The sequence below is a fragment of the Heptranchias perlo genome, chromosome 1 (genome assembly GCF_035084215.1).
Source record: "Heptranchias perlo isolate sHepPer1 chromosome 1, sHepPer1.hap1, whole genome shotgun sequence".
NCBI lineage: Eukaryota > Metazoa > Chordata > Chondrichthyes > Hexanchiformes > Hexanchidae > Heptranchias > Heptranchias perlo.
The window spans coordinates 56,530,961-56,558,483 of NC_090325.1; the positions used below are offsets into that span (position 1 = coordinate 56,530,961).

At 44.3% G+C, this 27,523-nt stretch overlaps 1 protein-coding gene across 1 annotated transcript in view; it reads left to right on the plus strand.

Annotated features, from left to right (window-relative positions):
- Positions 1–27,523, plus strand: part of LOC137322263 (urea transporter 2-like) — a 77,611-nt gene that overhangs the window by 13,943 nt on the left and 36,145 nt on the right. The window contains exons 3-4 of the mRNA XM_067985335.1: positions 9,666–9,855; positions 15,313–15,441. Coding sequence (XP_067841436.1) covers positions 9,666–9,855; positions 15,313–15,441 — 319 coding nt within the window. The remainder of the gene's footprint in view (positions 1–9,665; positions 9,856–15,312; positions 15,442–27,523) is intronic.

Sequence of the window (27,523 nt, forward strand, 5' to 3'; positions counted from 1 at the left end):
AGGACCATTCCTTTATACATCTCATGGATCATGGTCGAGCGTTGTCCTGACAGTGTCGCCGACAGTGCTATCAAGCGGCACTTACTCACCAATAACCTGCTCACCGATGCTCAGTTTGGGTTCCGCCAGGAGGCAGTCACGCCCCTTAGACTAAATACTGTAGAATTGGTACATGGTCAGGGACAGGAGGGTGTAACTGCGAATGAGGCAGGTACGGGGATCCAGGAGGTAGCATTGCAGGAGCCTCAGCCTCTGCACTTGTCCAACAGATATGAGGTTCTTGCAGCCCTTGTGGACAAGTGCAGGGACTGCAGGGAGGATGAGCAAACAGGCCACGACGCCGTGGTTCAGGGGGCCATTCAAGTGGGGGGAGTAAAAAGGAATGTGGTTGTAGTAGGCGACAGTACACTTAGAGGGATAGACACTGTTCTCTGCAGCCAAGAGCGAGAGTCCTGAAGGCTGTGTTGCCTACCCGGTGCCAGGGTTAAAGACATCTCCTCAGGGCTGGAGAAAAATTTGGAGTGGGAGGGGGAGGATCCAGTTGTCATGGTCCACGTAGGTATCAATGACATAGGTAGGATTAAGAAAGAGGTTCTGCTGAGGGAGTTTGAGCAGCTAGGGACTAAATTATAAAGCAGAACCACAAAGGTGATAATCTCCAGATTATTACCTGAGCCACGAGCAAATTGGCACAGGATCAATCAGATCAGAGAGATGAATGCGTGGCTCAAAGATTGGTGTGGGAGAAGTGGGTTTTGATTCATGGGGCTCTGGCACCAGTACTGGGGAAAGAGAGAGCTGTTCCGTTGGGACGGGCTTCACCTGAACCATACTGGGACCAGTGTTCTGGCAAACCGAATAACTAGGGCGGTAGAGAAGGCTTTAAACTAAATGGAGGGGGGGGGGGGGATCAGGTGGGGCAGAGTTTAGATTAATAAAGAGAAAAGACAAGGAAGTAGTACAGGAAAGTGATGGGGGTAATGATAAACAGAGTGTGTCAGGAAGGGACAGAGTGTACTAACATAAGAGTGCACCAGTAAATGGGCCCGGGATAGGAAAGAATGGTAAAAAGACAAAATTAAAGGTTCTTTATCTGAATGCACGCAGCTTTTGTAATAAGATAGATGAATTGACAGCACAAATAGAAACAAATGAGTATGATTTCGTGGCCATTACAGAGACTTGGTTGCAAGGTGACCAAGGTTGGGAGCTAAATATTCAGGGTTATTTAACAATTCGGAAGGATAGGAAAAAAGGTAAAGGTGGTGGGGTAGCTCTGTTAATAAAGGATGAAATTTGTATAATAGTGAGAAATTATCATGGCTCAGAAGATCAAGATGTCAAATCAATTTGGGTGGAGGTAAGAAATAGCAAGGGAAAGAAATCACTGGTGGCAGTAGTTGATAGGCCCTCTAACAGTAACTACACTGTAGGGCAAAATATAAATCAGGAAATAAGGGGGGCATGTAAAAAAGGTAATGCAATAATCATGGGCGATTTTAACTTTCACATAGATTGGACAAATCAAATTGGCAAAAATAATCCTGAGGAGGAGTTCATAGAGTGTATTAGGGACTGTTTCTTAGACCAATACGTCGGGGAACCAACCAGGGAACAGGCCATTTTGGATCTGGTAATGGGTAACAAAACAGGATTAGTTAATGATCTCAAAGTAAAGGATCCCTGGGAAGCAGTGATCATAACATGATAGAATTTCACATCCAGTTTGAGAGCGAGGATCTTGGGTCTGAAACTACTGTATTAAACCTAAGTAAGGGCAAGTATAAAGGAATGAGGGCAGAATTGGCTAAAGTGGACTGGGTAAACAGATTAGATGGTATGATGGCGGATAAGCAGTGGCAAACATTTAAAAAGATATTTTATGACTCGCAACAAAAATACATCCCTGTGAGTAGGAAAGACTCCACAAAAAGGGTGAACCAACCATGGCTAACTAAGGAAGTCAAGGATGGTATCAGGTTAAAAGAAAAAGCGTACAACATGGCAAAGATTACTGGTAAGCCTGAAGATTGGGAAAACTTTAAAAACCAGCAAAGGATGACTAAAAGAATAATAAAGAGGGAGAAAATAAATTATGAGTGTAAACTAGCAAGAAATATAAAAACTGACAGTAAAAGCTTCTACAAGTATATAAAAAGGAAGAGGGTAGCTAAAGTAAACATTGGTCCCTTAGAGGATGAGACTGGGGAAATAATAATGGAAAACAAGGAAATGGCAGAGGAATTGAACAGATATTTTGCATCTGTCTTCACAGTAGAAGATATTAATAAAATACAAATAATAGTAGATAATCAAGGGGCAAAGGGGAGGGAGCAACTAAAAACAATCACTATCAGTAGAGAAAAAGTACTAGGTAAACTAATGGGTCTAAAAGCTGACAAATCCCGTGGACCTGATGACTTGCATCCGAGGGTCTTAAAGAAAGTGGCTACAGAGATAGTGGATGCATTGGTTGTAATCTTCCAGAATTCACTAGATTCTGGAAAGGTCCCAGCGGATTGGAAAACCGCAAACGTAACACCCCTATTCAAGAAGGGAGTGAGACAGAAAGCAGGTAACTATAGACCAGTTAGCATAACATCTGTCATTGGGAAAATGCTAGAATCCATTATTAAGGAAGTAGTAGCAGGACATTTGGAGACTCATAATACAATCAAGGAGAGTCAACATGGTTTTCTGACGGGGAAATCATGTCTGACAAATTTATTAGAGTTCTTTGAGGAAGTAACGGGCAGGATGGATAAAGGGGAACCAATGGATGCAGTATATTTGGATTTCCAAAAGCCATTCAAAAAAGTGCTACATAAAAGATTACTGCACAAGATAAGAGCTCATGGTGTTGGGGGTATTTTTACTGGCATGGATAGAGGATTGGCTAACTAACAGAAAACAAACAGTTGGGATAAAAGGGTAATTTTCAAAATGGCAATCTGTAACTGGTGGGGTGCTGCAGGGATCAGTGCTGGGCCTCAACTATTTACAATATATATCAATGACTTGGATGAAGGAACAGAGTGTCTTGTGGCCAAATTTGCTGATGATACAGAGATAGGTGGAAAAGCAAGTTGTGATGAAGACACAAAGTGTCTGCAAAGGGATATTGACAGGTTAAGCAAATGGGTAAAAATTTGGCAGATGGAATATAATGTGGGAAAATGTGAAGTCATCCACTTTGGGAGGAAAATTAAAAAAGCAAAATATTATTTGAATGGAGAAATAGTACAGAATGCTGCGGTCCAGAGGGATCTGGGTGTCCTCGTACATGAAACACAAAAAGTCAACATACAGGTGCAGCAGGTAATCCGGAAGGCAAACGGAATATTGGCCTTTATTTCTAGGGGGATGGAGTATAAAAGTAGGGAAGTTATGCTACAACTGTAAAGGGTGCTGGTGAGACCACACCTGGAGTACTGTTCTGGTGCCCTTATTTAAGGAAGGATATACTTGCATTGGAGGCAGTTCAGAGAAGGTTCACTCGGTTAATCCCGGGTATGGAAGGGTTGTCTTATGAGGAAAGATTGAACATGTTGGGTCTATACTCATTGGTGTTTCGAAGAATGAGAGGAGATCTTATTGAAACATGCAAGATTCTGAGGGGACTCGCTAGGGTAGATGCTGAGAGGATGTTACCCCTCATGGGGGAATCTAAAACTAGGGGGCATAGTCTCAGAAAAAGGGGTCGCCCGTTTAAGACGGAAATGAGGAGGAATTTCTTCTCCCAGAGGGTCATGATTCTTTGGAATTCTTTACCCCAAAAAGCTGTGGAGGCTGAGTCATTGAATACATTCAAGGCTGAGTTAGACAAAATTTTGATCAGCAAGGGAGTCAAAGGATATGGGGAAAGGGCATGAAAGTGGAGTTGAGGTAAAAATCAGATCAACAATGATCTCATTAAATGGCGGAGCAGGCTCGAGGGGCCGAAGGGCCTACTCCTGCTCCTATCTCTTATAATCTTATGGACAACTCGGCTCCTGACCTCATTACAGCCTTAGTCAAAACATAGACAATAGAGCTGAATTTCAGAGGTGAGGTGAGAGTGACTGCCCTTGACATCAAGGCAGCATTTGACCGAGTGTGGCACCAAGGAGCCCTAGTAATATTGAAGTCAATGGGAATCAGGGAGAAAACTCTCCAGTAGCTGGAGTCGTACCAAGCACAAAGGAAGATGGTAGTGGTTGTTGGAGGCCAATCATCTCAGCCCCAGGACATTGCTGCAGCTGTTCCTCTGGGCAGTGTCCTAGGCCCAACCATCTTCAGCTGCTTCATCAATGAACTTCACTCTATCATAAGGTCAGAAATGGGGATGTTCGCTGATGATTGCACAGTGTTCAGTTCCATTCGCAATCTCTCAGATAATGAAGCAGTCTGTGCCCGCGTGCAGCAAGACCTGGACAACATCCAGGCTTGGGCTGATAAGTGGCAAGTAACATTCGCACCAGACAAGTGCCAGGCAATGACCATCTCCAACAAGAGAAAATCTAACCACCTCCCCTTGACATTCAATGGCATTACCGAATCCCCCACAGTCAACATCCTGATGGTTCCCATTGACCAGAAACTTAACTGGACCAGCCATATAATTACTGTGGCTACAAGAGCAGGTCAGAGGCTGGGTATTCTGCGCCGAGTGACTCACCTCCTGACTCCTCAAAACCTTTCCACCTTCTACAAGGCACAAGTCAGCAGTGTGATGGAATACTCTCCACTTGCCTTGATGAGTGCAGCTCCAACAACACTCAAGAAGTTCGACACCATCCAGGACAAAGCAGCCCACTTGATTGGCACCACATCCACCACCCTACACATTCACTCCCTTCACCACCGGCGCATCGTGCCTGCAGTGTGTACCATCCACAGGATTCACTGCAGCAACTCGACAAGGCTTCTTCAACAGCACCTCCCATACCCATGACCTGTACCATCTAGAAGGACAAGGGCAGCAGGCACATGGGAACAACACCACCTGCACGTTCCCCTCCAAGTCACACAGCATCCCGACTTGGAAATATATTGCCGTTCCTTCATCGTCGCTGGGTCAAAATCCTGGAACTCCCTACCTAACAGCACTGACGGACTGCAGCGGTTCAAGAAGGCGGCTCACCACCACCTAACAGCACTGACGGACTGCAGCGGTTCAAGAAGGCGGCTCACCACCACCTTCTTAAGGGCAATTAGGGATGGGCAATAAATGCTAGCCTTGCCAGTGACGCCCACATCTCATGAGGGATTTAAAAAAGAAACCTGCTCCACAGGCCTTACTTAGTCCTCCTTAAGAGCAGGCATCAAAAAACTCAAAACCCTTCAAAGGTTTTTAAACAATCCACTTTATTTTAATATGGCTGGAGGAGAAGACTCATCATATTAAAATCCCGTTAAAATAAAATGAATGTTTTTTAAGTGCTTGGCCGGAGAGTTGGTGCAGGAGGGAGGGCTTTATCTTCCTGGGGCATTGGGACCACTTCTGGGGAAGGTGGGACCTGTACAGGCCAGATGGGTTGCACCTCAACAGAGCTGGAACCAATGTCCTTGCAGAGAGGTTCACTAGTTCTGTGGGGAAGGGTTTAAACTAATTTTGCAGGGGTTTGGGCACCAGGATATAGCATTGGAAAGGAGAAACCAGGTGCACAAAGGATTGGGAGAGACAGATAGCACTAGAGCAAGAAATAGTACGGTATTAGATGGGATCAGACTAAGAGACAAGAAGGTCTAAGATAGGTTTACAGTGCATGTGTGTAAAGACAGGAAGCGTAGTAAACAAGGTTGGTGAGCTGCAGGCTCAATTAGCTACATGGGAATATGATGTTGTGCCGATAACGGAGACCTGGCTCAAAAAGGGCAGGATTAGGTACTAAATATTCCTGGATACAAGGTGTTCAGGAAAGATAGGGAAGGAAAGAAAGGACGGGGGGAGGTGGCTGTATTGATTAAGGAGAATATTGCAGTGCTGGAGAGAGAGGATGTCCTGGAGGGGTCAAGGACAGAATCCATTCGGTTTGAGTTAAGAAACAATAGAGGTGCCATTACACCACTGGGGGTATTCTTTCGGCCACCAATTAGTGGGAAGGATATCGAGGAGCAAATTTGCAGGGAAATTGCAGAGATGTGCAAGAACCATAGAGTAGTGATAATGGGGGACTTCAGCTATCCTAATATGGACTGGGATAGTAATAGTGTAAAGGGCAAAGAGGGGAGGGAATTTTTGAAGTGTGTTCAGGAGAATGTTTTTGACCAGTACATTTCCAACCCAATGAGGAAGCAGGCATTGCTGGATCTGGTTCTGGGAAATGAGGTGGAGCAAATGTCAGTGGGGGAACATTTAGGGAGCAGCGATCATAGTATCATAAGGTTTAGATTAGCTATAGAAAAGAAAAACGACCACTCTAAAGTAAAAATACTCAATTGGAGGAGGGCCAATTTCAGTGGGATAAGAACGGATCTGGCCCGGGTAAATTGGAATCAAAGATTGGAAGGCAAAACTGTAATTGAACAATGGGCAGCCTTTAAAGAGGTGATGGTTCGGGTACAGGTCTAGATACATTCCCTTGATGGAGAAAGTTCGGGCAACTAAAACCAGAGCTCCCTGGATGACAAAAGAGATAGAGAGTAAGATGAAGCAGAAAAAAGGGGCTTATGACAGATGTCAGGTTGATAATATGAGAACCAGGCTGAATATAGAAAGTTCAGAGGGGGAGCGAAAAAGGAAATAAGAGGGGTAAAGAGGGAGTATGAGAATAGACTGGCGGCTAACATAAAAGGGAATCCAAAAGTCTTCTGTAGGCATGCAAATGGGTAGTAAAAGGCAGGTTGGAACCGATTAGGGACCAAAAAGGAGATCAATGCATGGAGGCAGAGGGGATGGCTGAGGTAGTAAATGAGTATTTTGTATCTGTCTTTACCAAGGAAGAAGATACTGCCAAAGTCACAGTAGGTGAAGAGGTAGTTGAGAAACTGGATCGGCTAAAAAATGATAAAGAGGAGGTACTAGAAAGGCCAGCTGTACTTAAAGTAGATAAGTCACCCGGTCAGGATGGGATGCATCCTAGGTTACTGAGGGAAGTAAGGGTGGAAATTGCGGAGGTACTGGCTACAATCTTCCTGTCATCCTTAGATATGGGGGTGGTGCCAGAGGACTGGAGAAATGCAACTGTTACACCCTTGTTCAAAAAAGAGTGTAAGGATAAACCCAGCAACTACAGGCCAGTCAGTTTAACCTTGGTAGTGGGAAAACTTTTAGAAACAATAATCCGGGACAAAATTAACAGTCATTTGGACAAGTGTGGATTAATTAAGGAAAGCCAGCACGGATTTGTTAAAGGCAAATCGTGTTTAACTAACTTGATTGAGTTTTTCGATGAGTTAACAGAGAGGGTTGATGAGGGCAATGATGTTGTGTATATGGACTTCCAAAAGGCATTTGATAAGGTGCCACATAATAGGCTTGTCATCAAAGTTGAAGCCCATGGAGTGAAGAAGGGGGCAGTGGCAGCATGGATGCGAAATTGGCTAAGTGACAGGAAACAGAGAGTAGTGGTGAACGGTTGTTTTTCGGACTGGAGGGAAGTAGACAGTGGTGTTCTCCAGGGGTCGATACTGGGACCATTGCTTTTTTTGATATATATTAATGACTTGGACTTGGGTGTACAGGGCACAATTTCAAAATTTGCAGATGACACAAAACTTGGAAGGGTAGTAAACAGTGTGGAGGATAGTAATAGACTTCAAGAGGACATAGACAGGCTGGTGGAATGGGCAGACATGTGGCAGATGAAATTCAACGCAGAAAAGTGTGAAGTGATATATTTTGGTAGGAAGAACAAGGAGAGGCAATATAAACTGAAGGGGTGCAGCAACAGAGATATCTGGGGGTATGTGTGCACAAATCGTTGAAGGTGGCAGAGCGGGTTGAGAAAGCGGTTCAGAAAGCATACGGGACCCTGAGCTTTATAAATAGAGGCACAGGGTACAAAAGCAAGGAGGTTATGATGAACCTTTATAAAACACTGGTTCGGCCACAACTGGAGTATTGTGTTCAGTTCTGGGCACCAACTTTAAGAAGGATGTGAAGGCTTTAGAGAGGGTGCAGAAGAGATTTACTAGAATGATTCCAGGGATGAGGGACTTCAGTTACATGGATAGATTGGAGAAGCTGGGGTTGTTCTCCTCAGAGCAGAGAAAGTTGAGAGGAGATCTGATAGAGGTATTCAAAATCATGAAGGGTCTAGTCAGAGTAGATAGAGAGAAACTGTTCCCGTTGGCAGAAAGGTCAAGAACCAGAGGACATAGATTCAAGGTGATTGGCAAAAGAACCAAAGGCGATATGAGAAAAAACTTTTTTACACAGTGAATGGTTGTGATCTGGAATGCACTGACTGAGGGGATGGTGGAAGCAGATTCAATCATGGCTTTCAAAAGGGAATTGGATAAGTACTTGAAGGGAAAAAATTTGCAGGCCTACGGGGAAAGGGCGGGGTAATGCGACTAGCTGGATTGCTCTTGCAGAGAGCTGGCACAGACTTGACAGACCGAAGACCTCTTTCCGAGTTGTAACCATTCTATGATTCTACAAGGAGGAGCAGGAGGGTTTGGCAGCACCCATTTTATTTTGACTGCTCAGTGGCAAAATTCACAATAGCAATCACTTCAAATGATGGGAGCTGTGGCCTCGGGTTTCCACTTTGGGCAATCGGCATTTGGGTGCAAATTGCGGCCAAAATTTGCGCTGACGCATTTTATGCCAAGTTACACTAAGTTTCCGCTAAAATGCATTAACATAATCACAAACGTAAAATCTGCCATGAATCAGCACAATTTGGCAGCTTAACATAGGATAATCGTTTTTTTTGCAATTAAAAATATTCATTGATGCATTTAAGAGATGTATTTAGGATTGGTAACCTGGTGCAGTTTTATTAATACAGCTGAAAATGGGTCGATCACAGAAAATAAGGATTTTTAATAAAGGTGTCCAGTCGACTGCCTGATGTAAACTCACTGAAAATGATTCAATAAAACCATATTGAAGCATTTCCTCCTTTTATTGGTGTACATTAGTCAGTTTTTTTAGTAAAATTATATTTTTTACTATTTAAAAATGTTTAAACCGTGCCTACTAGTGCCCTCGTGCCTAAGAAAACCAGCTTAATTTTAAAACCCTCGGCGGGCGCAATTGACAGAAACTCACCATCCTCGTTTTTGAGCGGGGGGGGGGGGGGCGGGGGCGTGGTCAGTTTTGAGGATGGGGCTAGTTTCAGCAATTTTTTTTATAGCCAGTGCAAAAGATCGCGGAAACTCGAATTACGCTGGATGCAAATTAGGCCCGGCATAATTCGAAATTCCACAATGTTTTGCGCTGATTCCGCCGGATTGCGCTGAAAAAGCCAACGGAATCTAGCAGAAACTCTGGGTCTCCGTATTTAGTCTATACTAAAAATGAAACCACCAGGTTGGTTTTGTTTACTTCCAATTTGCAATGCTTTCAAATAGTAGCAAACATGCCCATTTTGGATTGCAATTTAACATTATACTTGAAGCATTGGTATATAGGTTGTTTATGTGCACAAAAGTGAATGTAACAGATGTTTACTGTGCTGCATTAGAAACACACATAATGGATGCTCTATATTTTTTTTCTAAAAACATTGCAGAGCAGAACATCATCTTTCAATTTATTGACTGGATCTTGCGTGGAACTGCTCAGGTGATGTTTGTCAACAATTCATTGAGCGGGCTTATTATTTTGGCCGGGCTGATTGTGCAGAATCCATGGTGGGCACTGAATGGCTTCGTGGGAACAGTGTTCTCAACTCTGGCCGCACTTTTGCTCAGTCAGAACAGGTAAATGTGCTGTGGTAATACACATTGGATTTTTAACATTGTTTTTTAAAAAGGCATTGAAATGCTTTTAATGTTTGTACACTATATAATTCCACAATAATCCACTTTATATATTGGACTGGTGTTTATATTGGGAGGTAGTGTTTAGCCTATTAACATAGTCATCAGTGGCCATGGGAAAATCTAATCCCTAATATTTCTCATTCTAAAATCATGAAGGCTATATTTTGTAGTTTTATTAAATGATAAATTTGACAATTGAGAACAATATCGAGTCACTCTGGAAGATTGCTGAAATGTTCCCACCTACTGACGTATTTTAGTCCCACGAACTCTATTCAGAAGGTCCATGAACAACAACAACTTGCATTTATTGTAGTGCCTTTAACATAGAAAAACATCCCAAAGTATTTCACAAAGGTGTGAGGAAAATCAACACTGAGCTAAAGAAGGAGAGATTAAGGGAGTGAGTAAAAGTTGAAATAGGCTTTAAGGAGGGTCTTAAAGGAGGAGAGGAGGTAGAGAGGGGGAGGGGTTTAAGGAGAGAATTCCAGAGAATGTGACCTCGGCAGCTGAAGGCACAGCCACCAAAGGTAAGGCAAAGAGAGGGTGGGTCACACAAAAGACTGGAGTTAGAGGACTCTGGGGATGGATACACGGCTGGAGAAGATTGCAGAGATGGGGTGGGGCAAAACCATAGAGAAATTTAAGAGGAGAATGAGGAATTTAAATTTAAAACTTTGGGGGACAGGGTGCCAGTGTAGATTGGTGATGACAGAAGTGGTGGGCAAACATAATTATTATGGAAAGGATAAGTTGGAGTTTCTGAAGTATTGGAGGCAGCAGATCTGTGTTCCACACAAAACCGGCAGGAGTGATGATATGGCCAGTGCCGGGAGCTAGATGCCACTGTTGATCCAAGGGAATAGTCCCCAGCAAAGTAAGTCAGGTAGGAGGGGCATCCAGGCCAATTGCAGCTAGAGGAGTGAGGGGGGGCAGTGGGGAAGTCCGGGGCAGAGGCCCAAGGTTTTCTTGTTGGGCCAGCAGGAGCACTCATTTAGCTTGGGTTGCAAACACTCTGGTTCAGCCTGAAACAATGGCCAGGGTGGGGGTGGGGAGGTGGGGGGGATAAAATCAGTGGCAAGGGAATGGAGTTTGTGGTAGGGGCCGAAGACAATGGCTTCGGTCTTCACAATATATAATTGGAGGAAATTGCGGATCCAGGATTGGACGTCAGACAAGGAGCCTGATAACATAGAGGCAGTGGAGGAGTCAAGAGAGGTGGTGGAGTGGTAGAGTGTCATCAGCATATGTGTGGAACTTAGCGTCATATCTTCAGATGATGCCGCTGAGGGGCAGCATATAGACGAGGAATCGGAGGAGACCAAGAATTGACCTTAATCCACAGTAGTCTTTGCGGTGATGGTGCTTCATAATGATTGTTTTGTACAACTGAATGTTTTACTAAGCCACTTAAAGGTTATTGAGAATCGCATATAAGCCAGACCAGGTAGTGGTGGCAGTTTCATTTCCCTGAAAGACATGAATGAAAACAGTTGGGCTTTTTTTTAACAAAAGGGCAGCTTTCATAGTTATTTTGTTCTGGTAGTAGCCCACAAATTACCAGCTTTATTGAATTCAGTTTCACAGCTTACCGTGGTAGGATTTAAACTCACAACATATGGGGTGGCTAGTCAAGTACGATATCACTATACTACTTTACCTCCCTGTCAGCCTTCAAAAGCCTCATTAAAATTTACCCCTTCAAACATACTTTTGGCCACTTACCCTCATTATCTCCATCTTGCTGCTTGGGTCCCTCACAATACCCTCTTTAAAGTACCTTGCGATATTTCATTATGTTAAAGGGACCATAAAAGTGCAAGTTGTTAAACTATTATTGTGTAACCTAGTTTGTGAAGTAAGGAAGTGTGGCTTGAACAGGAAAAGTGAACATTTACATAAATATTCAGAGGAAGCTGAATCCCCAGCTTTTAATTTTTGCAATATTAAGAAGCATGGGGCTGTAAATTGGGCCGCATAGTGCCCCTTTTGTTGCCTCCAAAATGGCATCCGGAATGCGCGCACACACTTCTAGCGTAACGTGCACCGGACACCATCTTGGTAAAAGTGTTTGCACACACACAGATAACTAACGCCGGCAGCATATAAAGTTGGGAGAATATGCGGTAGATCAGTGTGCAGCGCTGAAGGGACAAATACGATTTTGGAACTCAACGTTCCAGCCAACACACTGTCTTAACCTCGCACAGTTGAACAGGTTGTAAACAGCATGAAGGACCCTCCACAAGGGGTATTTAAAGGGATGATGCAGGATTTACAGGTTCGTTGCTGGATTATTGCTTCTGGCTGCTGATGCATTTGTACCTGTTTTTGGAGGTCTCCTATACTTGATGTGGAGATGCCGGTTCCTATACTTGAATACTGGGACTAGGGGACATAGCCTAAAAATTAGAGCCAGGACTTGCAGGAGGAAAAGCTTCTACAAGCAAAGGGTGGTAGAAGTTTGGAACACTCTTCTGCAAATGGCAGTTGATGCTAGCTCAGTTGTTAATTTTTAAATCTGAGATTGATAGATTTTTGATGACCAAAGGTATAAAGGGATAAAGGGCTAAGGTGGGTATATGGAGTTAGGTCACAGATTAACCATGATCTCATTGAATGGTGGAACAGGCTCCAGGGGCTAAATGGCCTACTCCTGTTCCTATTGTCCTATAATAAAGTTTCAATACTCTACAGGGTGTAGACAGACTGGCTAGCTGACAGGCAACAGCAAGGGCACTGGTAGAGTGGCAGGGGTGGGATAGGAATGTTGTCATCCTGAGAGAAGACAGCAGGTTCATGTTCCATGGAGCCACTGTCACTTGCTGCCTCCTGCAATATGCCACCTTCGCCTGCAAGAAAGTGGGACGTGTGTTGGTGAGTGTCCTGCAGGATGTTTGGGTGATGTGCCTGTCATGGTTGAATAGCTGCCATTGTGTGTGACCTGTGAGTTTTGGGTGTGCAGCTTGCAACAATGGTACTGTGTGAGGGTGAGAGGAAGCATCTGATTGGAAGAGTTGAGTATTGATTGAAAGAGTTTGTTGGTATGTGGATGATGGGTGGTGTAGTGCGTGGAGCAGTGGATGCGGCTAGTGGTGTAGTTGGTAGAAGATGCCACTTGACCTCACTCACCTTGACCACTCGTGTCAAAGCATTGAACTTCTTCCTGCACTGCATCCATGTTCATGGTGCTATGCGCCTGGCATTGACTTTGTCCCCTACTGCCTCCCACTGCCTCTTAAGCAGATGTCTGGAGGGCCTCATGCCTCCTGCAGATACAGGATGCCCCTCCTTCTGTCCACCTCTTGCACCAAGGCCTCTGGTGCATCATCAGAGAACCTTGGTGCACGCTCTCTTGCAGGCCTGGTACAAACTCAAATCGGCAGATTGGTGTGGTCTGGTGTGCAGATTGGAGGATGTGGGATTTAGTAGTGTGCAACCTTTATTCAACGTCTCAACATAACTCAACAGTTTTTAAACACAGGGACAGGACCTGCATCTGAGTTTTACGTGTGCGATGTCTGATCTCCGTTCAGACTCCATGCGGACCCGTATCTTATATTTTGCAAATAAGGGGTGCAGGCTGCCTTTACGTAGTGCTAGCCAGTCGCGCGATATTGGGCCCCCCCCCTGCTGGTGAGCAGCCACTTAACAGCGCAACTAGGCCTGGCTTCTCACAGTTTTAAGGTAAATGACCAGGCAGCACGAATCTCACGTGCTGCCTGCATCTCAACGACCGGGCGCAGGTTAATCACGCAACATGACCCCCGCTCCCGGATTTGGGAGTTATCAAATTTAACCCTCATGGTTTCGTCCAGATTGTTTTATTTTGACAGCTTATTGAGCAATTTTCTGCAAAAGATAATCATATGTGGAATGAGGCACTGTTTTGAATTTTCATTGGATCTTAAAAAGAGTTCTCTATACACTCTCAATTAGGTTTCCAGCAGACGGTGGACCATAATTATTTATGGCCAACTGCTATGATTTGAATATGATTCCACTGACTAGAAGGCCAAACTTCCTCTAGTACAGCCTGTTCCTGCATCAGTGCCCTGACTCATTGGGATGAAGCAATCACCCTAAAAATCTAATAAAAAGATTAATTGCTTTCCTGAAACATAGTTAGGAAACATAGTTAAACATAATTAGCTTCCTCCCACCCCACTTCCTGTAAGGACTCTATTCCCTTCTCCCAGTATCTCTGTCTCTGTCGCATCTGATCTGACGATGCCACCTTCCTCACCAGTGCTTCCGATATATCCTCCTTTTTCCTCAACTGAGGATTCCCCTCCACGTAGTTGACAGGGTCTTCAACCGTGTCTGTCTTATTTCCCGCATTTCTGCCCTCACCCCTTCTCCTCCCTCCCAGAACCATGGTAGGGTCCCCCTTGTCCTCACCTTCCACCCCACCAGCCTCCACATTCAATGTATGATCCTCCACCATTTCCGCCACCTCCAGCGATCCCACCACCAAACACATCTTCCCCTCCCCTCTCCTTTCAGCATTCCGAAGGGACTGCTCCCTCCGGGACACCCTGGTCCACTCTTCCATCACCCCCAACACACTCTTTCCTCCCCACAGCACTTTCCCGTGCAAGCGCAGGAGATGTAACACCTGCCCTTTCACCTCCTCCCTTCCCACCGTCCCGGGCCCCAAACACTCCTTCCAGGTGAAACAGCGGTTTCAATTTAGTATACTGTATTCACTGCTCACGATGTGGTCTCCACTACAATGGGGAGACCAAACGCAGATTGGGTGATTGCTTTGCTGAACACCTCCGCTCAGTCCGCAAGCGTGACCCTGACCTGCCGGTCGCTTGCCATTTTAATTCCCACTCCCACTCTGACCTCTCTGTCCTCGACCTTTTACACTGTTCCAGTGAAGCTCAATGGAAGCTCGAGGAACAGCACCTCATCTTTCGTTTAGGCACTTTACAACCTTCTGGACTCAACACTGATTTCAATAATTTCAGATCATAACCACTGCTCCCATTTTTTCAGTCATCAGGTGCTGGTAATGGTTCTGCTGTGGCCATTTACAGCTCCTTTAGGCCACCCTCCTTGCCTTGCACCATCATCTCTTTTGTCATTTAATCACTCCTGCCCTCCACCCCTATCAGAGACCTTCCCTTTTGTTCTTTCCTCCCCTCCCCTCCCCTTCCCCCTCCCCCTGCACTTTCCCTGGCTCTGTACTTGCTTAAAAACTACTTAATCTTCAACTTCTTCCAGTTCTGACGAAGGGTCATTGACCTGAAATGTTAACTCTGTTTCTTTCTCCACAGATGCTGCCTGACTTGCTGAGTATTTCCAGCATTTCCTGTTTTTATTATAGTTAGAAAATTGTTGGGTTACGAAATGTTAGCATAAATTATGTTGCTGTATTCTTTTCAGATCTGAAATTGCAGCAGGACTTCATGGTTACAATGGCATCTTGGTCGGCCTTCTGATGGCTGTGTTTTCTAACAAAGGAGATTGGTATTGGTGGCTGCTCCTACCTGTGATTGTCATGTCAATAGTGTGGTATGTGGAACAATCTATTTTTACATTCCGAATAGTTGAAGCACATAATCTATATTCAGCATTCGTATATCTTCCAGTATTTGAAACTAAAATATCTTAATTAATTGTTCTGTGTTACTGCTTATTAATAAATATACATGTTTTTAAAGTTGCATGAATTGAGAATTCAAAGTGGTTAAGAACTCAAAGGGGCTGAAAATCCACAGCCCTCCTGGCACACAACTGCTGTATGTCCAAAAGGAGTGAGGTGGAAGAGCCAGAAATTAAGCCAAAACCCTGATTTGCTGGACCCTCTGTCCACCCAGTCATGGTCACCTTTTTCAGGGAGGCATGGTCAAGGGAGGAAACTCCCAAACTAATAGTTTCCATGTCCCCACAGAGTACAAATGAAAAGAGCTGATATTGTTATTGTTAGTACTAGTTAGAGCCCATTTGGAGTACAATGTGCAGAATTGGTCACCGTAACACAAGGATATTATGGGCTCGTTTTACTTGACTTTTGCTTCAAGCACTTTACGTTGACTGAAAATTTCTGGGACTACTAAGGGGTGGATCAGGGCCTTCTTCTACAGTGGGTGCAGACCCAACTTACTTATTTAAATGATCAGGAAGGGGGATGTTTCTGGTCTTCCTGCCTTATTTTCCCTCCATTGCATCCCAGAGGCTCCCACATGAAGGGGTGCCCCAAGAAGCTGTCAGTCACTCTTGCACCAAGACCCTCATCAGATCAGAGAGTCTGAAAGGGCCCGGCAACAAACTGAAGAGGACTTTAAAGGTAAATGGACATCGTTTTTGACGGTGACCCACCAGATCGTCAGGCCTTGGGGCCTATTACCTGCTGTTCTCCACTAGCAGCCAGAACGATCTGACGCTGGTAGGCAGTCCAGCAACTGTATTCCTCTTTTCCTGGCACTTGACAGAGATGGCCCTGCACCGAGATGCAACCAGGTCGTGTTAATGGCCCAGCCCACCAAATTGAGCTGGGGGTGGGCCAGGAAAATTAATCCCAATGGCCTTAAGAAGGTGTAGCATAAGGCACCAATGAAAGATTTTCAACTGGTCGTCACATGTTTCTCACCTGCAAAACAGACGAATGGCAGTTTAAAGTCTGGTAGGGACCTTATGCACCCATTTGTCCCTGACTCAACTTTTGATCACTCCTACCCAAAACAGGCGGGAGGCTATTTAGCTACGCAGTCAGAGTCCTAAGCCCATTGTATGACCCCCCTACTGCAACTTTCAAAGAGAAATGGGCTGAACATGCATGGCGCATGTCAGTCCCATTTCATCCACGCGTCGAGAGGCTTAACCAACGATCCTTAAAGACCCTTACTGGTGGCTTCTCCAAAAAGGTACGTTTTTTGAGCGTTTGTCTTTAAGGTTCTTGTGGGGCCAGGAGAAACAAGAGTGCTGCCCCGGGCCCCACGAGAATCTTCCAGCCCATTCTTCCAGCTCCCATTCTCCCTCCCCTCCCCCCCACTTCCACTCGGCATTGGCTACCCCACCCACCCCCCCCCTCGCTGCCGAACGGCTACTTGCTACAGCTGATCAATTTTCTGCCCTGGGAATCATTCGGTGCCCGTATCTTGCCAACAAATTGTTCGGGCCTCCCGACTGCCACACTGGGAGGACACCGCAGACGCATCACCTATATTTTGCCAGTTCGGTGCCAAACCAAAAGTCTTCCCCCAGGTCTGAGGAGATCTGAGGAATCTAAGTTGTGAGAATAGGTTAATAAATTTGGATTTGTCCAGTTGTTGTTGGAAGAGGGGAAACTTCAAGATGACCAAAATCTTTAAGGGGATTGATAAAGTTGATCCAGGCAAATTAGTCCCACATTTTAGCTCAGAGTGGAAATCAGGTGGGTGGGGGCCAAGACGTGTAGCAAACCATCCTGACCTCGGCAGCCTATTTATTGGGCGATTGTAACTCCCAGGCCTCATCTGCTTGCCCCCGGCCAGTCTCCCGCCGAAGGTGGAAGCATCGAGCTGCTTAGGATCAAAGGAACGGTTCCTGGCACTCAGTTAAGTCAATCGGAGGAGGAAGCCCAAAACAGGGGTTGTCTCAATTTTCCTTGTGGGGCTTGGAAGAACAGAAAAGTTTTTTTTTAAATTTAAAAGACTTACCTTTTTGATCCTCTTCTGGCCCCAACTGCTCTTCCTGCTCAGGTTCATAGTTAAAATATGATTTTGTCATCACGGCCTGAATCCTAATCGAAGCCCAATTTGCATATTTACGGAAGGACCCCACTGGTTTTCAGTGGGTGTCCCTCTCACCTGCACGTTAAAATCATGGCCTACGGGATCAGTGTGGAACATCAGCAGTTGACTCCCACAGTAGATTTTAACTGCCCACCTACCCGGTTTCCACTGATCACCCCTATTGTACATACCGATTAATAATTCAAACTCAGGGTGACATCATTTGAAAATTAGGAATAAATTTGGGGAAATCAATTTCACTCAAAGAAAGAAAGCACTTACATAGAATTTACAGCAGAGAAACAGGCCATTCGGTTGGTGTTTATGCTCCTCACGAGCCTCCTCCCATTCTATTTACTTCATCTCACCCTATCAACATATCCTTCTATTCCTTTCTCCCTCATGTACTTATCTAGCTTCCCTTTAAAAGCACCTATGCTATTCGCCTCAATGACTTGCATTTATATAATAGCTTTCACAACCTCAGGATGTTCCAAAGCGCTTTACAGCCAATGAAGTATTTTTGAAATGCCTCACTGTTGCAGTGGAGGAAATGTGGCAGCCAATTTGCGCACAGCAAGATCCCTCAAACAGCAATGACCAGATAATCTATTTTTTAGTAACGTTGGTTGAGGGATAAATATTGGCCAGGGCGCCGGGGAATACTCCACTGCTCTTCTTGGAAATAGTGCCATCGGATCTTTCATATCTACCTGAGAGGTCAGACGGGGCCTCGGTTTAACATCTCATTCGAAAGACAGCACTTCCAACAGTGCAACACTCCGTCAGTTCTTCACTGAAGAGTCAGACTAGATTTTGTGCTCAAGTCTATGGAGTGGGACTTGAACTCGGAGGCGAGAGTGCTACTACTGAGGCAACGCTGACACCGAAAGGGTAATAAATATATGGGATAAGTTACAGAGAATGTCATTCAAACAAATAGTGTCAGTGAATTCAACAGACAGCTAGATTTGTATCCAAAGATAGAGAAATATGGTGAGAAGGGCTGCAATGAACAAAAAAGAGGGAGGTTCATTTACCAAAATTACCTTTTTCTAATCCCAAAATTTCCTCTGTTTGTAACCTACAATTTTTCACACAAAGTCCCAGCTTAATCCATGCACGCGATGTCACAGTTGAAGTACGCTACAATATTATTTGAACTGACAGGTGCAGTTTGCCACATGAATGAGTTGCAGCAATGTCTCACTTGATAGAAACTCTCCAGTAGATCCAAAGAGAATGAAGATCTGGGGAGTGAATCATTATGTTTTAAGAGAATTTATCAATAAAAATCTAGCTTTGCCTCTTGTGATTTACATTCTAACCCTTTGTTAATACAACCCAGTACATTACGAGAAGTACCAAGGGGCCGAAAATCCATGGGACACTATCCCAGTAGTTGTACCAAATTGCGCCTGGTGGTGTCCTCCAGAGTTTGCAGGATCATTGGGAGGGCACCTCAATAGCATGGGGTAGATGGGTGCCTGCGACACTTTGGGCATGACTGGCACCCACCTGTCTGCCTCATACATAGGAACATAGGAACAGGAGTAGGCCATTCAGCCCCTCGTGCCTGCTGCGCCATTTGATAAGATCAAGGCTGATCTGTGATCTAACTCCATATACCTGCCTTTGGCCCATATCCCTTAATACCTTTGGTTGCCAAAAAGCTATCTATCTCAGATTTAAATTTAGCAATTGAGCTAGTATCAATTGCCGTTTGCGGAAGAGAGTTCCAAACTTCTACAACCAACAGAAACTATACCATTTGCCTACCCCTAGTTAGCCAAGCCCCTTGAAACCAAGCTGTGTTCCCCTCGGCTGATCTGGCAAAATAGAACATAAAATATGCCTGGCCTGGAGCTCACTGGTGGGGCCCATATACACCCTTGGTGGCACACCTCCACTCACTTGGTGAAGCAGCCGTCACAGAAACATTGGGAATTAGCGTTTAAAATGTGAATCCTGCCACGAATGTGTCTTCATTCTGGTTTTACCGCAGCAGGTTTGGGGGCAGCCGAGTAACCTGCTCTGGAGAGGCAGGTCAGTGATTTTAATATTTAAATGAGCTGTGTTCCTCAGATTTTGGCACCCATTTGAATTTAACGGCTGTGGGCCGGGTTTTCCATGGCTCAGGAAACCCGGCAGCTGAAGGGAGGCGGGAACTGCCGGATCCAGCAGGTAAGTGCTTTTCCAAAACTGCATGGGGGCCAGAAGGAGCAGGAGTGCTTCCACCCGGCCCTTCTGCTGCGACCCCCCCCCCCCCCGCGATCTGCCGACCCGCCCCCCGCGATCTGCCGACCCGCCCCCCCGCGATCTGCCGACCTCCCCCCCCGCGATCTGCCGACCTCCCCCCCCCGCGATCTGCCGACCTCCCCCCCCGCGATCTGCCGACCTCCCCCCCGCGATCTGCCGACCTCCCCCCCGCGATCTGCCGACCTCCCCCCACGATCTTGATTGCTCCCTCCCACAATCTCTTCCCTCCCTCCCTCCCTCCTCGCTGCCGCAGTACGAGCCCCACCAACCCCCGATTTTCTCGATTGCGGGGATCGTCACCAGCGGTCACCGGCTGATGTCTTCTACAGCAGGCTTTCCTGCCAGGCAGCTGACCAGCCTCTCAATCTGGCCTGCTGCCGGGCGGGAAACGGAGTAAAAAAATTCTAAGGAGGTCCTCTCATTAAAATTGGCAGGAACTCTGCCGTCCCGGTATTTCTGGGTTTTCACGGCCGCAGAAACGCGCCCCCGATCACTCCCCGCCCTCCCGCAAATATCGGGGCCATTGGGTCTCTTGTCAGCCCCAGGATTGGGAACACCTAGCTTATGTGGCAAACCAAGAAACTCTTAGAAACTGGATCTCTGCCATTTTCCTATGGGTTCCATCAGCCTCCGGATAAAGTGATAGCAGCAAACCTCCAAGGAATTTTGCAACCCACGTGTACATCATTTTTGCCTTAGCAGTGACTTAAGCCGCGACATTTATGGGCTACAATCCTGGCTGTTACATTGGTTGTTTCCACTGGTGCTCTCCAGTGCTGACCCCACTGGAGTTTGTAGAGACGGTGGGAGGGCACTTAATTAGTATTTGGAGTACTGTGCACAGGCCTTTTGGGGAATGAGGGTTATCCAGGCCTCAGCCCCCAGACCCAATGGGTCCACCCTCCATTCGTTGTACATTGACTGTTTCTGTGCTGTAAGTTCTACCAGTCCAACTGGTCTATGCGGGTGTTGATGCTCCACACGAGCCTCCTCCTACCCTCCTTCATCTAACCCTATCAGCATAAACTCCTATTCCTTTCTCCCTCGTGTACTTATCTAGCTTCCCCTTAAATGCATCTATGCTATTTGCCTGAAGTACTCCATGTGGTAGCAAATTCCACATTCTAATCGCTCTCTGGATAAAGAAGTTTCTCCTGAATTCCTTATTGGGTTTATTAGTGACTATCTTATATTTATGACCCATAGTTTTGGACTCCCCCACAAATGGAAACATCTTCTCTACATCTACCCTATCAGACCCCTTCATAATTTTAAAGACCTGTTAGGTCACCCCTCAGAATTCTCTTTTATAGTGAAAAAATCCCTAGCCTGTTCAGTCTTTCCTGATAGTTAGAATCCCTCAGTTTTGGTATCACCCTTGTAAATTTTTTTGCACCTTCTCCAGTGCATCTATATACTTTTTGTAACATGGAGACCAGAACTGTGCACAGTACTCCAAGTGTGGTCTAATCAAGGTTCTATAGAAATTTGACATAACTTCGATGCTTTTCAATTCTATTCCTCTAAAAATAATCCCCAGTGCTTTGTTTGCCTTTTTTATGGCGTCGTTAACCTGTGTTGCTACTTCTAATGATTTGTGAATCTGTACCCCATTCAAAAGGACAAATCCAAACTTATTTAATATAAAAATATAATTGCCTTTTTTTCAAAAGTCCAGGATGCTTCTCTGGCTTGGACCCCACTCCCGATGGGGTCCACTGCTGCCCATTTGGGGGTAGGAACGCCTCATCTCACTTGCATATCAACCTCCAGTCCGACGTCGAATCCGAACTGAGCCGGGGAAGTAAGGAGTCCCCATGTCTGCCAACCCAACCTGATTTGCCTTGTAAGAAGCAGTGGAAGCTCTGTCTCTTACAAGGCCCCTGGAAACAGCAGGACCTTGCTGATTTCTGGTGGGTTCCAGAGTTAAAGCAGGAGTCCATGAGGAAAGTAGGGGCTATATTGATCAGTTGCAAGTAGTCCTGGAATCACCTTCTTCGTTGTAACTGCATTACCAGTAGATGTGAAGATCACCCCATTGCTGAACACCATTGGTTCTTTCTACATTTAATGTTTATAGTCTCTTAGTCAATTTTTAATCCATCTTCCTATTTCTCCCCCCACACCATAAGACCTCATTTTCTTGTTACATATCAAGAGGTCACAGGTGCACTGTTGATGAGTGCTTCTTAGTACTTCTGCATCTCTGAAGTTGAAGAGCAACAGATAGCTACTCAATAAAGGCTTTATCCCATAACCATTAATATTAGGGATGAGAAATTATAGATTCAAGGAGAGACATGAGTCTTGGGACTATTTCCACTGGAACAGAGAAGACTAAGGAGATGTTTTAAAATTATGAAGAGTTTTGATGGGGTGAATAGGAATAACTATTTTCTCTGGTTGATCAATGACGAGAAGTCATTAACTTAAAATTGGCATTAAGAGATTTAAGAAAAGAGAGGTTAGGAGAAATTTCTTTGTGCACAGAATTATCAGAGCCTGGAATGCTTTGCCAGAGTTGAGGTTGAGGATATTGCATCTTTTAAGGGAAGAGATAAATAGGACAGTGGAATTAGTTTCAGATTACTCTAGAAAAGAGCTGACATATGTACAGTTGACTACACCATCACAAAAGGTTAAAGTATCTCTATGGTTACGAGTTCAGTCAGCTATACATATGAAGAAGTAGGTACATCTACACATGTCTATGTAAATAGAAAAAAAACAATTTTGTAGTTTGGCTTATTTTAGTCTGACTCTTAATAATTGGCATAACTGATGATTTAGTCATTGTGTGATTATTCATTATGGATGTGTTATTACTGTGGAAAAATATGAGCATGCAGGTGGTTTGTAATGAACAAAATGTCATAACCCATGTATATGCCAACTACTCAGGGTCAACACTTGACTCCTTCACTCTGTCCCATTCCACTCTGCCCAGAATGTTCAAGAGATATGACAGACTGAATGGATGGATTCTAAGAGATCATGGTTATGTCATCGCTGATAACTCCATTACACAGCCCACAAAGTCCTGCAGAGCGTAGCTACAGTAAGGCTAATAAAGCACAAAGTTAGTGACAGAAAGAACATTTGGAATGTTTAAAATACATTTCCACTGTTTGGATCTATTGGTGAGCTCCTTGTATGCGTAATGTGGCTTTATAGTGTAGCATCAGTCTGGATTTTCCAGAAGAACTAATGCCTTAGCAATAAATTTGTTAGGCATGACCTACCTTTCATAATCCCCATGTTGGCTTGGGGTTATTCCCTTTATTCTTGCTCAATATGCTTGAATTGCTTCCTTTGTAATTGACTTCAGTGTTTTTCCATGTCATGCTAGCTGACTTATAATTCACAGGATTATGTATCTGACCTTCTTTAAAAAAAATATTTTCTAATCCTCTGGTGTTTTTCCTGTATTTAATGAGCAACAACACATTTCAACCATAGTTCTTCCTTCTGCTGCCTTCATTTTGTCAAGTTTTCTTCAAAAGCATTCCATCTGGTCTAATTGGTTTATTAAAAATTTAATCACTCAAGTTTTTTTCATTTTTTCCATTACTAATCCCTATTTTCTCCATGAATTGAGATGTATAAAATCTCTTCTCAAATTGTTTTGACTTATCTTCCCCCCCCCCACCCAAGTTTTTCTTCTAATCTTCTAGGTATTTAATGTTCTCTATTATTTTTAGTGTCGTGCTTAAGGGGTTTGTCTCAACTTCCTCTGTCCTTTAATTTAGTAGTCCAAAACCCATTCAAAATAAATGTATTAACAACTCTGTTAAAAGAGTGCACAGGGGGAATTAAACCCCAAAATGTTTTTACCTAGATATATGATATTAATACCAATCGTGTTATTTTAACTATCTCTTTTAGGCAAGCTGCTCATTGCACTCATAACCTTCAAACTTTGGGACCTGTCTCTTCTACCCATTATTTACTAACAAGTTGTTTCTATTGTTGTATATTAAAAAATAATCTTCAACGATGGCATCATTTTCCTTTGGGTAGAAATTGAGGGAGTGGTACTGTGTCAATATTTTCAGGGGAAACCCCACATAGACAAGTATAAAAAACAGTCACGAGTATTTTCCATGGGGGTTCTCCCGATTGTCCACGTTAATTTTGGCTGAAACCCCAGATCAACAGCATAAACAACTGGTTATGCCGTTTCTCCAGGGTTTCTGCCGAAGTTACGGTGAACAATCGGGAGAATCCCCGTGGAAATTCAACCCCATTGTTTTACACCATCACTGCAAGTATCCCAGGTAACACACTTTGCAAGCAATCTCCAAACTATTTTCTTGTATTTCAGTTTTTTCCTTTATGTGTCAGCTTGACCCAGTGGTAACATTGAGTCAGAAGGTTGTGGGTTCAAGCCCCACTCCAGAGACTTGAACATATAATCTAGGCTGATACTGCAGTGCTATATTTTAGGAGGTGTTGACTTTTGCATGAGACATTAAACCGAGGCCTGGTCTGACTGGGGATTCTTTTGCACCATTCAAAGAGCTGGGGAGTTCTCATAGAGTTTTGATCAACATTTATGCTTTAGTCAACATCTCCAACACAAATTGACTGATCATGTATCTCGTTGCTATCTGTGGGACCTTCCGGTATCCAATTTGGCTACCACATTTACATAGAATTACATAGAATGTACAGCACAAAAACAGGCCATTCGGCCCAACAGGTCCAAGTCGATGGTTATGCTCCACACGAGCCTCCTCCCACCCTCCTTCAACTAACCCTATCAACAAATCCTTCTATTCCTTTCTCCCTCATGTGTTTATTTAGCTTACCTTTAAATGCATCTATCCTAGTCGCCTCAACTACTCCTTGTGGTAGTGAGTTCCACATTCTAACCACTCTCTGGGTAAAGAAGTTTCCCCTGAATTCCTATTTGATTTATTAGTGACTATCTTATTTTTATGGCCCCTAGTCCTGGTCTGCCCCGCAAGTGGAAACGTCTACTCTATGTCTACCCTATCAAACCCGTTCATAATCTTAAAGACCTCTATCAGGTCACCCCTCAGTCTTCCCTTTTCTAGAGAAAAGAGCCCCAGCATGTTCAACCTTTCCTGATAGGTATAACCTCTCAGTTCTGGTTATCATCCTAGTAAATCTTTTTTGTACCTTCTCCAGTGCCTCTATATCCTTTTTATAATATGGAGACCAGAACTAGAGTGATCCAACCAAGGTTCTATACAAGTTTAACATAACTTCTTTGCTTTTCAATTCTATCCTTCTGGAAATGAACCCCAGTACTTGGTTTGCCTTTTTTATGGCCTTATTAACCTGTGTCGCTACTTTTAATGATTTGTGTATCTGTACCCCCAGATCCCTCTGCTCCTGTACCCCATTTAGACTCTTATTTTCCGAGCAGTATGTGGCCTCCTTATTCTTCCTACCAAAATGTACCACCTCACACTTATCTACATTGAAATTAATTTGTCAATTACACGTCCATTCTGCAAGTTTACTAATGTCTTCCTATATTTTGGCGCAGTCCTCCTCAGTATTAACTACACCCGCAATTTGTTGTCCGCAAATTTTGAAATTGTACTTCTGATTCCCGAGTCCAAATCATTTATGTAAATGATGAACACCAGTGGTCACAGCACCGTTCCTAGTGGAACACCAATTCCCACCTTTTGCCAGTCTGAGTAACTACCTTTAATCCTACTCTCTTTTCCGTTTTGTAGCCAGCTTGCTATCCATTCTGCTACTTGTCCCCTGACTGCACATGCTCTGACCTTACTCATGAATGTACTATGTAGTACCTTATCGAAGGCCTTTTGTAGACACTTGTCTACAAAACAACAGTGATTACAGTTAAACTGTAATTTATTGGCTGTGAAGCACTTTGAGATGTCCTGAGGATATGAAAGATGCTGTACAAACGTAAGTTCTTCCCTTCTTCCTTAATATGTCATATCACCTATTGTGTGTATCCTTTATTCCAACATGAGCAAATATCATGCTTCTTTCTAGCTTGAAGAGATGACCTACCCTGTCCTTAATGTGTCTCACCTTGGATCCTATTAGACACATGGCTGTACAGGTTTTCTTTGAATGACACTGAGCAACGTTTGAAGAATCTTTAGGACTGAATTTAACTCAGGACGGGAATCAAGGATGCGGGGGCCAAAGTGGACAGCAAACCATCTGCCCTCCCCCCGGAGCGTGGGGCCCTGGAGATTTTAACTACTGGGCCTTATTTGCATGTCCCAAATCTGACACCTGCCCAAAGTCGGCGGGAACGAAGTGACTGCTGATGGCCAGGAGTCAGAATTGGTGGGGAATCTGTCACCCCCGCAAGATCAGTGTCACATCCCGATTACTTCATCGGGACGCACATACCATTTCAACCATGGGCCCGACTAAGGCCCGCACAGTCTCCACTCTGCAAGCTGGCAGCAGCAAGGATCAAGGCCACAGGAGGCTCAGGTTAGTATTTTATAAAAACAATACCATGGCCAGCGGCCCCTGGAGCAGCCAAAGAAGGAGTGAATTTTTTTTAAAGGAGAAATGGATAAATCCAGCCAGTCAGCCTAAAGTCAGTGATGGGGAAACTTTTAGAGACAATAATCTGAGACAAAATTAATTGACACTTAGAAAAAATATGAGTTAATAAATGACAGCCAGCACAAATTTCTTAAAGGAAAATCGTGTTTGACTAATTTGATTGAGTTCTTTGATGAAGTAATGGAGAGAATTGATGAGGGTAGTGCGGCTGATGTGTATGTGGACTTTCAAAAGGCGTTTGATAAAGCAACACACAATAGACTTATTAGCAAAATTGAAGCCCATAGCATTAAAGGGGCAGAGGCAGCATGGATACGAAATTAGCTAAGGGACAGAGAGCGGAGACTAGTGTTGAACAGTTGTTTTAGGGACTGGAGAAAAGTATACAGTGGTGTTCCCCAAGGTTCAGTATTAGGACCACTGCTCTTTTTGATATATATTAATGACTTTGCCTTTGGTATAAAGGGCATAATTTCAAAGTTTGCAGATGACACGAAACTCAGAAATGTAGTTAACAGTGAGGAGGATAGTAACAGACTTCACGAGGACATAGACAGATTGGTGAAATGGGCAGACACATGGCAGATGCAATTTAACACAGAGAAGTGTGAAGTGATACATTTTGGTAGGAAGAATGAGGGGAGGCAATATAAACTAAATGGTACAAATTTAAGGGGGATACAGGAACAGAGAGACCTGGGGGTGCACATACACAAATCTTTGAAGGTGGCAGGACAAGTTGAGAAAGCTGTTAAAAAAAGCATATGGGATCCTTGGCTTTAAAATAGAGACATAAGAAATAGGAGCAGGAGTAGGCCATAAGGCCTGCTCTGCCATTCAAGAAGATTATGGCTGATCATCGACCTCAACTCCACTTTCCTGCCCTATCCCCATATCCCTTGATTCCCCTAGAATCCAAAAATCTATCGATCTCAGCCTTGAACATGTTCAACGACTCAGCATCCACAGCCCTCTGCGATAGAGAATTCCAAAGATTCACAACCCCCTGAGTGAAGAAATTCCTCCTCATCTCAATCTTAAATGGCCTACCCCCTATCCTGCGACTATGCCCCATAGTTCTAGAC